The following is an 18,007-nucleotide window of genomic DNA, read 5'->3' as shown; positions in this document are numbered from 1 at the left end:
AATTTTTACATCATTTTTACTTAAATCGGTTTATATAAACAGAATTTAAACATAAGCTTGAAAATTTTAAAAATCTTTGTTTCAACCTGATATGAATTATATCAATAAATTGATCATAACTACATCAATTTAGACATATCACCAATATAATTATATTAATACATTGATCATAACTACATCAGTTTAGACATATCACCTATAGAATTATATCATACATTGATCAGAACTTCTATGGTTTAGCCATATCATCAATAGAATTATATCATCAACACATTGATCATAAGTACAATAATTTAGGCATATTACCAATGTAATTATATCATTGCATTGATCACAACTACAGTGATTTAAACAAAACACGATTTGAATTTTATCAGCACATTTACCATAACTAAAAAGATTTAAATATATCTCCAGTAGATTGATATCAATACGTTGATCATAACAATGGTTTAGAGATATCACCAGTTGAATTATATTAATACACTGATCATAACTACATGAATTATACATATCACCAATAAAATTATATCAATACCTTGATCATAACTCCATTTGTTTAGATATATCACCTATAGAATTATTTCTATACATTGATCATAACTGTGACAATTGAAACATATCAATAGAATTGTGAATACATTAGTAATAAATACAAAGATTTAGACATATCATTAATAACATTATATCAGTTCATTGATATTAAATACAATGATTAAACATATCACAAATTTGCAATTCACCAGTGACTATTTACTTCCAAGCTAAAGCTTTGTGTGTCATCATTTTGAAGAGAGAATTGTATTTTCATGTTTTCTATTTTATTTAATAAATCTTTCACCCCCAAATAGAAGGTGTGAGGGAATATAGCGACAGTAATGTCCATCTCTGTCCACCATCCACCCATAGACAAGGAATGTATGCAAGATGCAAGATAAATTCAGTTTTCTATTAGCTTTTATTCTTTTGCTCAAATGTGCTATGCCCTTGGATACTGGTTGAAGCCTATTAGTAATGGGACTCAAACTTCATATGGAGTCTACACTGGGCAGCCTATTAGTTATGGGATACAAACTTCATAGGGAGTCTACACTGGGCAGCCTATTAGTTACGAGACTCAAACTTCATAGGGAGTCTACACTGGGCAGCCTATTAGTTATGGGACTCAAACTTCATAGGGAGTCTACACTGGGCAGCCTATTAGTTACGAGACTCAAACTTCATAGGGAGTCTACACTGGGCAGCCTATTAGTTACGAGACTCAAACTTCATAGGGAGTCTACACTGGGCAGCCTATTAGTTATGGGACTCAAACTTCATAGGGAGTCTACACTGGGCAGCCTATTAGTTATGGGACTCAAACTTCATAGGGGGTCTACACTAGGACAGAGCATATCCTTATCTTGCTGAGAGGTCAAAGGTCTAGATCATATGAAGTAATTTTATGATTTTGGTTCCATATGATGAGTTTAGTATATTGAAGTTTTCCACACTAATTTCATAATTACATTACATTTGAGGAAAGACATTTCCTTATTGAGTATGCAGTCAATATATCTAAACTCCCTGACATTGAATTTGAAAATGTAATATTTATGTTAATTTTACATTAGTAGTAGCAACAATTAGTTGTAGTTGGGGTTAGCATTCTTTTTTTCTTTCTGATGGCAGTTTTTATTTTTTGTACTTTGAAGATCTTAAATCTTTTGTTTGCAAGAATGCCTGCTGGTGACATTCATGAAAGTGATTATAGTAGTGGTGACATTCATGAAAGCTATTATCATAGTGGTGACATTCATGAAAGTGATTATAGTAGTGGTGACATTCATGAAAGCTATTATCATAGTGGTGACATTCATGAAAGTGATTATAGTAGTGGTGACATTCATGAAAGCTATTATAGTAGTGGTGACATTCATGAAAGCGATTATCATAGTGGTGACATTCATGAAAGCTATTATAGTAGTGGTGACATTCATGAAAGCTATTATAGTAGTGGTGACATTCATGTTTGTACAGGCACAGTATTTAAGGTACTGGTGCCTGAATGTAGGAATGGCCTTAGCAAACGCGGGACCCATTTTGGATCATTTTGTTGGCACCCCCTGGATTTACATGTTGGGCCCCCTTAAGCATGGCATTTGAAACTAAATGTTTAGACAAGTTTTATATGATACTGAACTTAAAATTTTCTTCCATCACTTTAAAATTACTTTCTCACTATAGATATATTTTTAAAAATGACTGACATGTTTGCCTCTGTGAGCACAGGGTCTGATTGGGCCAAATCGGTCCAATCATCCTAAGGCCAGCCCTTGCTGTATGGCCTCATGGTAGGATATTTGATTTGCTCTTCTGCAGTCCTGGATTGGGCCCATGGTTCAGACAAGGGTATGTGATCACCCATCCATAGTTTGTGATTTTCTTGGGCTTCTCTGGTTTAATTTTCCTGATGCACCAACTCTTGCTGAAATCTGATCAATTAAGAACTAGAACTCTTACCAGTAAAGGTAAAAAAGCAATAATAGTCATAAAATTTTGAACATTGTTATCTAGGAATCATTAAATTCATGACTAATTGCTTGTGTAACTCTTGATTTATAATTTCTCATTGCAGAGTTGCTTAAGAATTCCTCAGTGTTTGAAGATTCAAATATTGTCGGATATGTGCAATTACTAGTGGATGAAAAGAATAACCAGCTTCTTGTCGGAGCAAGGTAATAGCAGGTCTTTTGTTGAACTTGTAATTAGCCAGACATCCAACAGTAACAACATTGCTACAGTTATAAAAATTGTTTTGACACCCGCCATTAAGGTGGAGCATGTAGTGTGTAGTGTTATGAAGATGACCATTCTTCCATTTATTACCAATGTCCACACAGTAACATTAGTTCTACATGACATACGTCAACCAAACTTTATGGACGGCTTGCATTTGGGATAAGGAAGAAAGCTTTTGGATTTGGATTGAAAATGTCAGTGTCAAGGTCAATGCTTGAAAGAAGAAAATTGGTTGCTGCACAGTAACATTAGTTCTATGTCACATATTTGGTGTGATGGTTGTGGATGGCTTGCTTTTATGGTAAGGAAGAAGACCATTTATTTCATGGTGTAAAGATCAAGGTCAAGGTCAAGGTCACTTTGATTGCAAAAAGAAAAACATTTACTGTGTAAACATTTAAGTTATCCATATAGCATAAATCAAAGGAATTTACTCTATATAATTTGCTCTTTGTTAAAGTTTTGAACTTTCACTTCAGTTGCTGTATTCAAGTGAAATTCTGTCCGATATTACTATGTGTCAAATGTTTATGCAGGATTTCCATATTATCCACATTACTAGAAAGCAATTATTTCATAGTGGCATTAACAGGTCGAACACATCATTCCACAATAAATTTTACTTTTCATCACTCTGCTATGTAAAATTCTGGTATAATAGTTATCACTGTCTGTTTGTCTGTAATATATCTCAGACAGGTTGTATAGAGGCATCTGTAGATATCTGAAAATTTATACATTCAGTATCTACTATATGGGATACTGTGATGAGTTGTATGTACATCGAGAGTGCACACCAAAGGATACTGTAATGAGTTTATGTACATTGAAAGGACCACACCAAGGGATACTGTGTAGAGTTTTATGTACATTGAAAGTGCCGCACCAAAGGATACTGTGATGAGTTGTACGTACATTGAAAGGACCACACCAAAGGATACTGTGGTGAGTTGTATGTACATTGAAGGACCACACCAAAGAATACTGTGATGAGTTGTATGTACATTGAAAGGACCACACCAAAGGATACTGTAATGAAATGTATGTATGTTTTGAGTGCCACACCAAAGGATACTGTGATGAGTTGTATGAACATTGAAAGGACCACACCAAAGGATACTGTGATGAGTTGTATTAACATTGAAAGGAACACACCAAAGAATACTGTGATGAGTTGTATGTACATTGAAAGGACCATACCAAAGGATACTGTGATGAGTTTTATGTACATTGAAAGGGCCACACCAAAGGATACTGTGATGAGTTTTATGTACATTGAAAGGACCACACCAAAGGATACTGTATTGAAATGTATGTATGTGTAGAGTGACACACCAAAGGATACTGTGATGAGTTGTATATACACTGAAAGGACCACACCAAAGAATACTGTGATGAGTTGTATGTACATTGAAAGGACCACACCAAAGGATACTGTGATGAGTTGTATATACACTGAAAGGACCAAACCAATGGATGCTGTGATGAGTTGTATGTACATTGAAAATGCCACACCAAAGGATATTGTGATGAGTTTTATGTACATTGAAAGGACCACATCAAAGGATACTGTGATGAGTTGTATGTACATTGAAAGTGCCACACCAAAGGATACTGTGATGAAATGTATGTACACTGAAAGTGCCACACCAAAAGATACTGTGATGAAATGTATGTATGTTGAGAGTGCCACACCAAAAGATACTGTGATGAGTTGTATGTACATTGAAAGGGCCACACCAAAGGATACTGTGATGAGTTGTATGTAAATTGAAATAACCACACATAAGGATACTATGATGAAATGTATGTACATTGAGAGTGCCACACCAGAGGATACTGTGATGAGTTGTATTTACATTGAAATGACCACACAAAGGATACTGTGATGAGTTGTATGTACATTGAAAGTGCCACACCAAAGGATATTGTAATGAAATGTATGTACATTGAAAGTGCCACACCAAAGGATACTGTGATGAGTTTTATGTACATTGAAAGGACCACATCAAAGGATACTGTGATGAGTTGTATGTACATTGAGAGTGCCACACCAAAGGATACTGTGATGAGTTGTATGTACATTGAAAGTGCCACACCAAAGGATACTGTGATGAGTTGTATGTACATTGAAATTGCCACACCAAAGGATACTGTGATGAAATGTATGTACATTGAAAGTGCCACACCAAAGGATACTGTGATGAAATGTATGTATGTTGAGAGTGCCACACCTAAGGATACTGTGATGAGTTGTATGTATATTGAAAGTGTCACACCAAAGGATACTGTGATGAGTTTTATGTACATTGAAATAACCACACATAAGGATACTGTGATGAGAGTGCCACACCAAAGGATACTGTGATGAGTTTTATGTACATTGAAAGAGCTACACAAAAGGATACTGTGATGAGTTTTATGTACATTGAAAGGACTACACCAAAGGATACTGTGATGAATTGTACGCACATTGAGAGTGCCACACCAAAGGATACTGTGATGAGTTTTATGTACATTGAAAGTGCCACACCAAAGGATACTGTAATGAGTTTATGTACATTGAAAGGACCACACCAAGGGATACTGTGTAGAGTTTTATGTACATTGAAAGTGCCGCACCAAAGGATACTGTGATGAGTTGTATGTACATTGAAAGGACCACACCAAAGGATACTGTGGTGAGTTGTATGTACATTGAAAGGACCACACCAAAGAACACTGTGATGAGTTGTATGTACATTGAAAGGACCACACCAAAGGATACTGTAATGAAATGTATGTATGTTTTGAGTGCCACACCAAAGGATACTGTGATGAGTTGTATGTACATTGAAAGGACCACACCAAAGGATACTGTGATGAGTTGTATTAACATTGAAAGGAACACACCAAAGGATACTGTATTGAAATGTATGTATGTGTAGAGTGACACACCAAAGGATACTGTGATGAGTTGTATATACACTGAAAGGACCACACCAAAGAATACTGTGATGAGTTGTATGTACATTGAAAGGACCACACCAAAGGATACTGTGATGAGTTGTATATACACTGAAAGGACCAAACCAATGGATGCTGTGATGAGTTGTATGTACATTGAAAATGCCACACCAAAGGATATTGTGATGAGTTTTATGTACATTGAAAGGACCACATCAAAGGATACTGTGATGAGTTGTATGTACATTGAAAGTGCCACACCAAAGGATACTGTGATGAAATGTATGTACACTGAAAGTGCCACACCAAAAGATACTGTGATGAAATGTATGTATGTTGAGAGTGCCACACCAAAAGATACTGTGATGAGTTGTATGTACATTGAAAGGGCCACACCAAAGGATACTGTGATGAGTTGTATGTAAATTGAAATAACCACACATAAGGATACTGTGATGAAATGTATGTACATTGAGAGTGCCACACCAGAGGATACTGTGATGAGTTGTATTTACATTGAAATGACCACACAAAGGATACTGTGATGAGTTGTATGTACATTGAAAGTGCCACACCAAAGGATATTGTAATGAAATGTATGTACATTGAAAGTGCCACACCAAAGGATACTGTGATGAGTTTTATGTACATTGAAAGTACTACACCAAAGGATACTGTGATGAGTTTTATGTACATTGAAAGGACCACATCAAAGGATACTGTGATGAGTTGTATGTACATTGAAAGTGCCACACCAAAGGATACTGTGATGAGTTGTATGTACATTGAAAGTGCCACACCAAAGGATACTGTGATGAGTTGTATGTACATTGAAATTGCCACACCAAAGGATACTGTGATGAAATGTATGTACATTGAAAGTGCCACACCAAAGGATACTGTGATGAAATGTATGTATGTTGAGAGTGCCACACCTAAGGATACTGTGATGAGTTGTACGTATATTGAAAGTGTCACACCAAAGGATACTGTGATGAGTTTTATGTACATTGAAATAACCACACATAAGGATACTGTGATGAGAGTGCCACACCAAAGGATACTGTGATGAGTTTTATGTACATTGAAAGAGCTACACAAAAGGATACTGTGATGAGTTTTATGTACATTGAAAGGACTACACCAAAGGATACTGTGATGAATTGTACGCACATTGAGAGTGCCACACCAAAGGATACTGTGATGAGTTTTATGTACATTGAAAGTGCCACACCAAAGGATACTGTGATGAGTTGTATGTACATTGAAAGTGCCACACCAAAGGATACTGTAATGAGTTTATGTACATTGAAAGGACCACACCAAGGGATACTGTGTAGAGTTTTATGTACATTGAAAGTGCCGCACCAAAGGATACTGTGATGAGTTGTATGTACATTGAAAGGACCACACCAAAGGATACTGTGGTGAGTTGTATGTACATTGAAAGGACCACACCAAAGAATACTGTGATGAGTTGTATGTACATTGAAAGGACCACACCAAAGGATACTGTAATGAAATGTATGTATGTTTTGAGTGCCACACCAAAGGATACTGTGATGAGTTGTATGTACATTGAAAGGACCACACCAAAGGATACTGTGATGAGTTGTATTAACATTGAAAGGAACACACCAAAGAATACTGTGATGAGTTGCATGTACATTGAAAGTGCCACACCAAAGGATATTGTAATGAAATGTATGTACATTGAAAGTGCCACACCAAAGGATACTGTGATGAGTTTTATGTACATTGAAAGTACTACACCAAAGGATACTGTGATGAGTTGTATGTACATTGAAAGGACCACATCAAAGGATACTGTGATGAGTTGTATGTACATTGAGAGTGCCACACCAAAGGATACTGTGATGAGTTGTATGTACATTGAAAGTGCCACACCAAAGGATACTGTGATGAGTTGTATGTTCATTGAAATTGCCACACCAAAGGATATTGTGATGAAATGTATGTACATTGAAAGTGCCACACCAAAGGATACTGTGATGAAATGTATGTATGTTGAGAGTGCCACACCTAAGGATACTGTGATGAGTTGTATGTATATTGAAAGTGTCACACCAAAGGATACTGTGATGAGTTTTATGTACATTGAAATAACCACACATAAGGATACTGTGATGAGAGTGCCACACCAAAGGATACTGTGATGAGTTTTATATACATTGTAAGGGCTACACCAAAGGATACTGTGATGAGTTTTATGTACATTGAAAGTGCTACACCAAAGGATACTGTGATGAGTTTTATGTACCTTGAAAGTGCTTCACCAAAGGATATTGTGATGAGTTTTATGTACCTTGAAAGTGCTACACCAAATGATACTGTGATGAGTTTTATGTACATTGAAAGGACCATACCAAAGGATACTGTGATGAGTTTTATGTATATTGAGAGGACCACACCAAAGGATACTGTGATGAATTTTATGTACATTGAAATAACCACACATAAAGATACTGTGATGAGAGTGCCACACCAAAGGATACTGTGATGAGTTTTATGTACATTGAAAGTGCTACACCAAAGGATACTGTGATGAGTTTTATGTACATTGGTCCTCAACATAGTTTGTTACATACATGGTCCTCAACATAGTTTGATACATACATGGTCCTCTACATAGTTTGGTACATACATGGTCCTCTACATAGTTTGGTACATACATGGTCCTCTACATAGTTTGGTACATACATGGTCCTCTACATAGTTTGGCAGATACATGGTCCTCTTCATAGTTTGGTATATACATGGTCCTCCACATAGTTTAGTACATACATGGTCCTCTACATAGTTTGGTACATACATGGTCCTCTACAACATTTGATAAATATATGGTCCTCTACAGAGTTTGGTACTTTTGTGGTCAGTGGTTTTGGACTCTGACTACTGCATTATAACAAGAGTGTACTGTATCCTGTAGATGATGAGAAATGTGGATATACTATATTTGGATCTGTACAATGTGCTCGCATTGTAAACATTGTTTACCATAATCTACTTTGGTATATCCTTTGACAGATCAGAATCCATGCTGTTCAGAACAGATTGTAAACTAAATTTCCTGAAATGGACTATGTAAACCTGAACATTAGTTATTCTATATCAAGGCAACACTTATTTGGTCATTATGAAAAGTCTGGAAAACAACTTGCATTGTAAGTTATTTTTTGCCCTTGAAATGTCATTTTGTAATTAACATGACCTTGATCTTCACTTGTTTTAACCATCAATATTTTTATTTCAGGGACAGCCTATTCCGTCTCTCAGTTAATGACTTACAGAGTTTTGAAAATACTTCCTGGCAGGCAGATGACCTGACCAAAAGAACTTGTATGCAAAAAGGACAAACAGAGGTAAAAAGAATTGGCAAAACCTGTCTTAAAGATCGCCATTAAGAGAAAACCTTTTATAAGAGATCACAGAATTTGGTTTCATACTTTATCTGTGGATACTTCAATCAACCACGTTTTCAGGGCTAGGATAAGTTTAGTGAGACATGGATATCACATTGACAATGGAGATAATAAAATGTCAAGTTTTGTGTAGAATTTTTGTCTTGCCTTGATGAACATGGTGAGACAGTAAAGCATTAATGATGTCAAGTTTTGTGTCGATGTTTTGTCTTGCCTTGATGAACATGGTGAGACAGTGGAGGCATTAATGATGTCAAGTTTTGTGTAGATGTTTTGTCTTGCCTTGATGAACATGGTGAGACAGTGGAGGATTAATGATGTCAAGTTTTGTCTAGATGTTTTGTCTTGCCTTGATGAACATGGTGAGACAGTGGAGGCATTAATGATGTCAAGTTTTGTGTAGATGTTTTGTCTTGCCTTGATGAACATGGTGAGACAGTGGAGGCATTAATGATGTCAAGTTTTGTGTAGATGTTTTGTCTTGCCTTGATGAACATGGTGAGACAGTGGAGGCATTAATGATGTCAAGTTTTGTGTAGATGTTTTGTCTTGCCTTGATGAACATGGTGAGACAGTGGAGGCATTAGTGATGTCAAGTTTTGCGTAGATGTTTTGTCTTGCCTTGATGAACATGGCAAGACAGTGGAGGCATTAATGATGTCAAATTTTGTGTAGATGTTTTGTCTTGCCTGTTTGAACTTGGCAACACATGGGTATCACTTCATCAGTTGAGGCCTTAATATAAAGTTTTGTGGTTTAAGGTTTCATCTTTTTGGATGAAACTGCTGTGGTGACCTAAGTGGTTAGAGCATCTGCCTCTGATGTGGGAGGTTGTGGGTTCGAAATTCCTGCTGAGTCATACCAGAGACTTCTAAAAATGGTGCTAGCAGCTGCCTCACTTGGCGCTCAGCATTAAGAGTTTAGCGTTAGGACTGGTCGGCCTTATGTCAGGATAATAGGACTGGGTGAAACATCATGCAACATGTCTGCGGCATGATGCCCCAGTTCTAGACATCACTATAAACTGCCACACTGCAGACATCATAGCGATATGACTCAAAAATTGTTAAAGCTACATTAATAAATCCAAATCACACACACATATTTTATTCAAAGATAAATTGATAGTTCAGTAGAACGAGTCTTGGTTGACCATTGTTTCTGTAAAATTTCATGATTTCTCAAGACAGAATATTATTTTTAATAGGTTGTAACACCATATAGTCAATAAAAACCATGCATTGAGAATCTGATCTTCCAGTAGAAGTGGTCTCTAATAGCAGCCATTTTTCAAGACATATTTTACTGTATAAGATTTCAGAAAACTTTTCATTCCAAGAAGAAAATGTATGACACATGCATTCAGTGGCAACCATCAAATAAGCATCCAGTGGCAACCATCAAATAAGCAATCAGTGACAACCATCAAATAAGCATTGAGTGGCAACCATGAAATAAACATTCAGTGACAACCATCAAATAAGCATTGAGTGGCAACCATGAAATAAACATTCAGTGACAACCATCAAATAAGCATTGAGTGGCAACCATGAAATAAACATTCAGTGACAACCATCAAATAAGCATTGAGTGGCAACCATGAAATAAACTTTCAGTGACAACCATCAAATAAGCATTGAGTGGCAACCATGAAATAAACATTCAGTGACAACCATCAAATAAGCATTGAGTGGCAACCATGAAATAAACATTCAGTGACAACATGCAAAGAAACATTTAGTGGCAATCATCAAATAGACAGCTATGCATGATTCATGCAACTTTAAAAAAATTATTGAATTTGAGGGGTTGCCTTGAAAACTACTTACATTTAAACAAGAAAGTTATTTATCTTGCAAAAGTTGTTGATTTTCTCGACAAATTCCTTGAAGTTTTCCCCAAGCTCCTTTAATATATCATGGGGAACATGCAGTGTTAAAAGTGGGTAAAATATATCACTTGGTATAGGCAGGAATTATTTTTATATTTTACAAGAATAATAGAAAATACCTAATATTGGATAACATTGCATGGATCAAATGACACAGGAAATTATGAGATGGGACATCATTCATTTGCTCTGGTGGTGTGCTAATTATTTGTATTTTTCCTTCAACTTCTGTATATACTTACACAATGACATACTAAGTGACACAGTGACAAACTAAGTGACATACTAAGTGACTTACACAGTGACATACTAAGTGACTTACACAGTGACAAACTAATTGACATACAAAGTGACTTACAAAGTGACAAACTAAGTGACATACTAAGTGACTTACACAGTGATAAGCTAAGTGACATACTAAGTAACTTACACAGTGACAAACTAAGTGACAAATTAAGTGCTTACACAGTGACAAACTAAGTGACATACTAAGTGACTTACACAGTGACAAACTAAGTGACATACTAAGTGACAAGCTAAGTGACATACTAAATGACTTACACTGACAAACTAAGTGACAAACTAAGTGACTTACACAGTGACAAACTAAGTGACATACTAAGTGACTTAAACAGTGACATACTAAGTGACTTACACAGTGATAAACTAAGTGACATACTAAGTGACTTAAACAGTGACATACTAAGTGACTTACACAGTGACATACTAAGATATGGAGGAGATTCATTTTGTATAAGAAAAATACTCCTTGCAAACTTGTGGAAGGTTTTGAAAATTCATTGAAAAGTCTGTTTTTGTTAGGTCCATGAAAAAGGAACCCTCTGGGGTTGTACTAGCACTGTCTTTGTAACATCCATGAAAAAAGACCCTGCTTTTTGTCAGTTCACAAAAATGAACCCTTTTGGGTTATACTTACCCTGCTTTTGTCAGGTCCATGAAAAAGAACCTTGGAGCTTGTACTAACCCCATTTTAGCTAGGTCCCTGGAAATGATCCCTCTGAAGTTCTACTAACCATGTTTTTCTCAAGCCCATGTTAGTGGTTGTATCAGCATCAATAATATATTAATGTTTTGGTTCAAGTTGTTCTCATTTCCTTATATTTCCCAAACCCCATGATGGATTTGATTCATACTTGGGATGATTCATTTTTGTCTCATACTTAGGATGATTCATTATTTGGTTCATACTTGAAATGGTTCATTATTTGGCTCATACTTGGGATGATTCCTTATTTGGCTCATACTTGGGATGATTCATTATTTGGCTCATAATTTGGATGATTCATTATTTGGCTCATACTTAGGATGATTCATTATTTAGCTCATATTTGGGATGATTCATTAATTGACTCATACTTGGATGATTCATTATTTGGTTCATACTTGGGATGGTTCATTATTTGGCTCATACTTAGGATGATTCATTATTTGGCTCATATTTGGGATGATTCATTATTTGGTTCATATTTGGGATGATTCATTATTTGGCTCATACTTGGGATGATTCATTATTTGGCTCATACTTGGGATGATTCATTATTTGGCTCATACTTAGGATGCTTCATGATGAAGCTGTGACAATTCATTTGCTTCACACTGCCATGTCCCTTTCAAAGTAATAGAAAATTTGCATAAAAGTTTTGGTTAAAGATTTTAATTTGTTTATATTTTCTTAATTCCTATTTGAATTTTGTTTATATATGAGATGAGTCATTATGAAGCTAAGACAAATATTTCAGCAACACATTCATTTTTATCACTTTGACCTTGGGGTCAAGGTCACATTTGTAGAATTTTTTTTTAATGTCATGGTTAAAGTTATTTAATTTGCTTATATTTACTAAATCCCTTGATGGTTTTCCTGACAGTTTTTGACGAATAATTATGAAGCTTAGACAGTTCATGTGATCACATTTTTCTTCAACCTTTTGACCTTAGGGTCAACATCACTCATTATACAACAATGTTGTAACCATGGTTTTTACTTGACCATCATTCGAAGGTCATCACATTCCCAATGAATCCAAACACCTTTAGAAACTTAGGCCATGCTTCAAGCCAATCAGCCTTAATACTCCATCTGTTCAGATCAATTATACTTAATACTCCTGTCCAGATCAATTACCCCATATGCTCCTCTTTTCCAGATCAATTACCCCTTATGCTCCTCTTTTCCAGATCAATTACACATATTACTTAATATATCCAGCCAAGAGGTAATTAAAACAACTCACAGGGTATGAGGCATGTTTGAAGGGATTTGTTTTGTAAGTTTTTGAGAAGTGTTTTATTTGAAAATTTGAACATCAAAGATTTAGGTTAAATTCTGTAACCTAGTTATTACTGTTACCAAACCTGATTCTCATTAAGATACTAGCTGTGAATGCTTCCACTGAAACCACAATTACTGACAAAATACCTTAAAATATTTGATGTCTTTTGAACCTCAGGGTCACACACTTGCTTATGATACTTTTATCTGGTCTTTGAAACAAATTTATTTTGGCATGTCAACACTACAGAATAAAGAAACAAACATATTGTTACAATAATATTACATTACAGTCCATACTTTTCCATTTCCAGAATTTTTCTGTTGGATTTAGTCAAGGAACATTTTGAAGACTTTGTGGGGGTTCATGTGCTTGTGCACATTCCTATATTATACAGGTGTGAATTACTCCATTCCAAAAATTACCACAGAATAAATTATTAGTGATTAACATTAGGTACTAAATATTAAGCATTTTAGAAAAAAGAAACAACAAACATTACTATCTAAAGGAGATCTGCTTGTATCAATTGTATTATGGATATATTTGATTGAGTGGTGAAAATATGTGAGTTTTTCATCTGTGAGATGGAGTATATCTTTTATTCATGCAGAAGAAGCAAAATTTCTTTTTATTTTATGTTCAAAGACAATGACTAAAGTTAATCACAGACTGAAGAAGCCCATTTCTCATTGTCAGATCATCTGTTTATGTTCTACCATGTTTTTTTCTACATTTGCACAGAAAAACATAAGTAGAAACATCAGCGTATCCTCTAGGGATGAAAGAATGAGAGTAAAAATCCCCGTTGTGTCAGAATTGGATCAGGCTGAGTAAAAAACAAACTTTGGTATCAAAACTGGGGGTCAAATTAAAATTTTGGGGGTCCCTGAAGCACCAATGAGGGTAAAAAGAAACACTGAATGTAATTCTCTTTCCTAGTTCAAAGTTATAGCACATTTTGGAAAACAATTGAAAAAACATTAAGTTCATAACGGGATTTGAACCTGGTTCTCTTGTGTGATAGACCAACATGTTACCACTGCACAAGTGATTCAAATTAAATAGAATTCTCTGGACTTATAGTTATTGATGTCTGTTGAACAAAATCCTTCTGTAAAAAGATAAGATTGATGATTTGGAGTATTATCAAAATTCTATCTCCTGGAAAATCCAGTAATTCATGGACTTGCTTAAAATAAATGCCAATAAGATATATAGATTATAATATTCCAAGATGTATTCAGCGTCATAAAATATGCATATTTGGAATAATTATAAGAAATTTAATAAATATCTGCATCAGTTGGAATTACACAAGTTTAATGATAAATAACACCACTCAATTTCTCAAGTTAATCTGACTGGTTACATGCCAGCAGTGCTAGCAGTAAGCTTTCTAAGATAAATGTACATGTACCAGTCAGTTCGTTATGGCTTGTTTGAATCTTTCTGAGGAATGGAAAGATAAGTTTATAAGGCAAGGAATCTGAACAAATCAATCCATCATGTTTACTGCCTTGGCAATAGATAAGGTCAAAAATCAAGAACTGTTTAGAAAACTGGAAAATCTATCATAAGTCTGATGCAGTCTTGACTGGCTCTGAAATCAGATGGCAAGTCTATATCCAGCAGCAATTTTTGTCTTTACACTTACTGCTCTGTAACCCCACTGGTACCAGCTATTTTGCCAAACTATTAATCTGTTAATGTTGATGTTGCTTTTCCATCTATCTCTATCATACTTTTTGGATTTACCAGGAAGACAATACTTTTTTATTTGGCAGAACATAGGGATATTTAAATGAATGGTTTAGGGAAGGGCCGTTATTCTCTCAGCAGAAGGATAATTTTGTTGGTGTGTTGGGGGGGGGAGGTTTTTCAGTTGTTTGTTTTACCAACCTTGAAATCCATTAAAATTTTGGCTTTTGAGATTTTTTCCTTCTTCATCAAACCTCATTATAATGCCTTAGGAGAAGTTATACTACCTTGCAAATCTAGCTCTCCAAGTCTAAAACATTTTAGTTAAAAAGCTAAAAGTTATCTGCCTTCATATGTGGCTGTTAGAGAGATCTTCCCTTGGTACAAATGATGGCATTAAATCCTTTGAATTCTTAAGATAATGCTTCCACCAATGCCAAGTTCCATTCTCTCTACCGATGGAGTTCACTTAGAATTACATGTGAGACACTTTGATTATTTTACCTGTACAGGCCATCATTTGACTGTTCCTACAGTGTCTTATAGATGATATAACAACAGCACCCACTTCATAAGTATGCTTCAATACATTTTTATGTGTATCTATTGTGCGTACTATAGAAAACTCAATTACATTGCTGTATAATTTCTACCATGGTCAGATATGTACAGGTAAGTTTTGTGCACATAGTTTAGTCATAGTATCCATTTCATTGTTTCATAGTCCAGAGTAAGGGGAGATAACTTCATCCACCTCTTACTTATTCTCCTAAGGTATTATGTTATTGAAAAAATTAAAATTTTTTTCAAGTAAAATGTTTCTTCAATAATACTTACCTGATCATAATACACATACACCCTCCCCATAGTTATGAAAAGCATGCTTCCAACTCCATTAGTTACTGAAGTATTGATGGGATCCCTATCCTTTTATCAAGGGGAGATTACTTTAATTGCCACCTAGGTGGGTAGGTAACTTTTATCTTTATAGCTGAAACGTTTTAGCCTGTGAGAGATGGATTTGCGAGCTGGTAGTAGTTCTCCTAAGGTATTATGATTGGGTAAGTGTTATCAAAGAAACATATTTTACTAGAAAAAATTGAGGGAAAATAAAACTATGATAACAGCATCCGAAATACATTCGGAATTGTTTCGATGTATTTATAAAAAAATTAGTTGTATTCTCTCAATTAAATTTTCACAGCCTTCGTAAGCATGTGATAATAGAAAGGCTGTACATGCCAGATACATTAATGGAGGGAGTTTGTCCCATTACTGAATTAATCTTTTTTTTTAATTTATCCCTTCCAATTATACAGTTGTTCAAAGAGTAGCAAAGTCAATTTACAGTGTGAGGTACTAAAATCATTTATTACATGTAAACATTCTGCTATCATGCTGAGCTGCCAAGTACATATAACAGAATTATGGATCTCCTTGATGATAAGAGTCAGGTATGAAGGATGTAGTCAGAGTTGTGGAGGCTACTATAGAGATGATCAGTACAGGGCAACCACCTGTTACAGACTGAGGCTTATAAGAAAACCAGCTTCCCTTAATTGATTTGGCAGTTGGAGAAATAAGCACTGTTTCTTATGGTTGCAGTGGCAGTCACAGTATCTATTAGGCCACTTACTGACCAGCTTGTTTCACCCTTTGGGTTACAGAAGCAGTCACAATATATATTAGGCCATTTACTGACCAGCTTGTTTCACCCTTTGGGTTACAGGAGCAGTCACAGTATCTATTAGACCATTTACTGACCAGCTGGTTTCACCCTTTGGGTTACAGAGGCAGTCACAGTATCTATTAGAACATTTACTATTCACCAGCTAGTTTCACCCTTTGGGTTACAGGAGCAGTCACAGTATCTATTAGATCACTTGCTAGCCAATTAGTGGGACCCATGGATATTTTTTCCATAACTGACTTTTATGCACGTGGTTCTGCAATAGAGCCTTTTCTGCTTTCTCCCTTTTCTGGTTTCTCTTCTTGTGCTCTTTTCCTTTTCTACTTTCTTCCTTTTCTGGTTTCTCTTCTTTTGCTCTTTCCCTTTTCTGCTTTCTCCCATTTCTGTTTCATTTTGTGGTGCAACCATTTGCCTATTGTCAGTGTCATTGGTCAAATGTGTACTGTACCACTGTTCAGTCCATGACATAAGTTTTTCTATTCTTCTTTTCCCACTTTTGTTTTCTGATGCATCCATTTTTCTTGTTGGCATTGTCAACAATCAAGTGCTTATTGTACCCATGTTCAATCCTAAAATATACATTTTTTTCTTCTCCTTTTCATGTTTTATTTGATGTTGCCACCAAAGATCAGTATTTGCTTGTGTTGGCTATCTGTACTTGTGTTTGGTTCTGATGTCAGCACTTTTCCCCATCATATTTACTTGGTGTTGCTCTGTCTGTCAGTTATTGATTTTATTGATTATTTGTCTGGATACATGTACCTATGATCCATATTTGGTCTTGACAATAGCTGTTAATTATTTATGGCATTGATTGTATGTCTGTGTACATGTACCTATATTCCATACTTGCTTCTGCCAATAACTTATTTAAGGTACTGATTACGTGTCTGTGTACATGTACCTGTATTCCATACTTGCTTCTGAAAATAACCTATTTATGGCATTGGTTATATGTCTGTGTACATGTACCTGTATTCCATACTTGCTGCTACCAATAACTTATTTATGGTATTGATTATGTGTCTGTGTACATATATATGCTAGCAATCTATACCTGATGCCAGTTCTTCTTTCTCTTTCTCATTTCATTTGGATTTGCAACCAAGTGTCAAATGTTTGTGTCATTCTGGGTGTGTTTTATATATACTTGACTTTGTTAAAATCCTTGATGGCAGCAGTCTTTTCAATAGAGCCTTTTTCATTTCATAGATCCATTCCCACTTCATAGATCCTTTCCCATTTCATAGATCTATTTCCA

General features: G+C 35.4%; 1 protein-coding gene across 4 annotated transcripts in view; it reads left to right on the top strand.

The window, feature by feature from the left end:
* Positions 1-18,007, top strand: part of LOC149792052 (semaphorin-5A-like) — a 499,542-nt gene that overhangs the window by 371,884 nt on the left and 109,651 nt on the right. For all 4 annotated transcript variants that reach the window (XM_089970552.1, XM_089970548.1, XM_089970549.1 and 1 more), the window contains 2 exons: positions 2,618-2,717; positions 9,002-9,110. In XM_089970552.1, the coding sequence (XP_089826678.1) occupies positions 2,618-2,717; positions 9,002-9,110 (209 nt within the window). The remainder of the gene's footprint in view (positions 1-2,617; positions 2,718-9,001; positions 9,111-18,007) is intronic.

Source organism: Sinohyriopsis cumingii, chromosome 9, assembly GCF_028554795.1.
Source record: "Sinohyriopsis cumingii isolate HCF-2022 chromosome 9, ASM2855479v2, whole genome shotgun sequence".
Classification (NCBI taxonomy): Eukaryota; Metazoa; Mollusca; class Bivalvia; order Unionida; family Unionidae; genus Sinohyriopsis; species Sinohyriopsis cumingii.
Note: the sequence above shows the minus strand (reverse complement) of the source record. Positions and strands in the feature narration are given on the sequence as shown.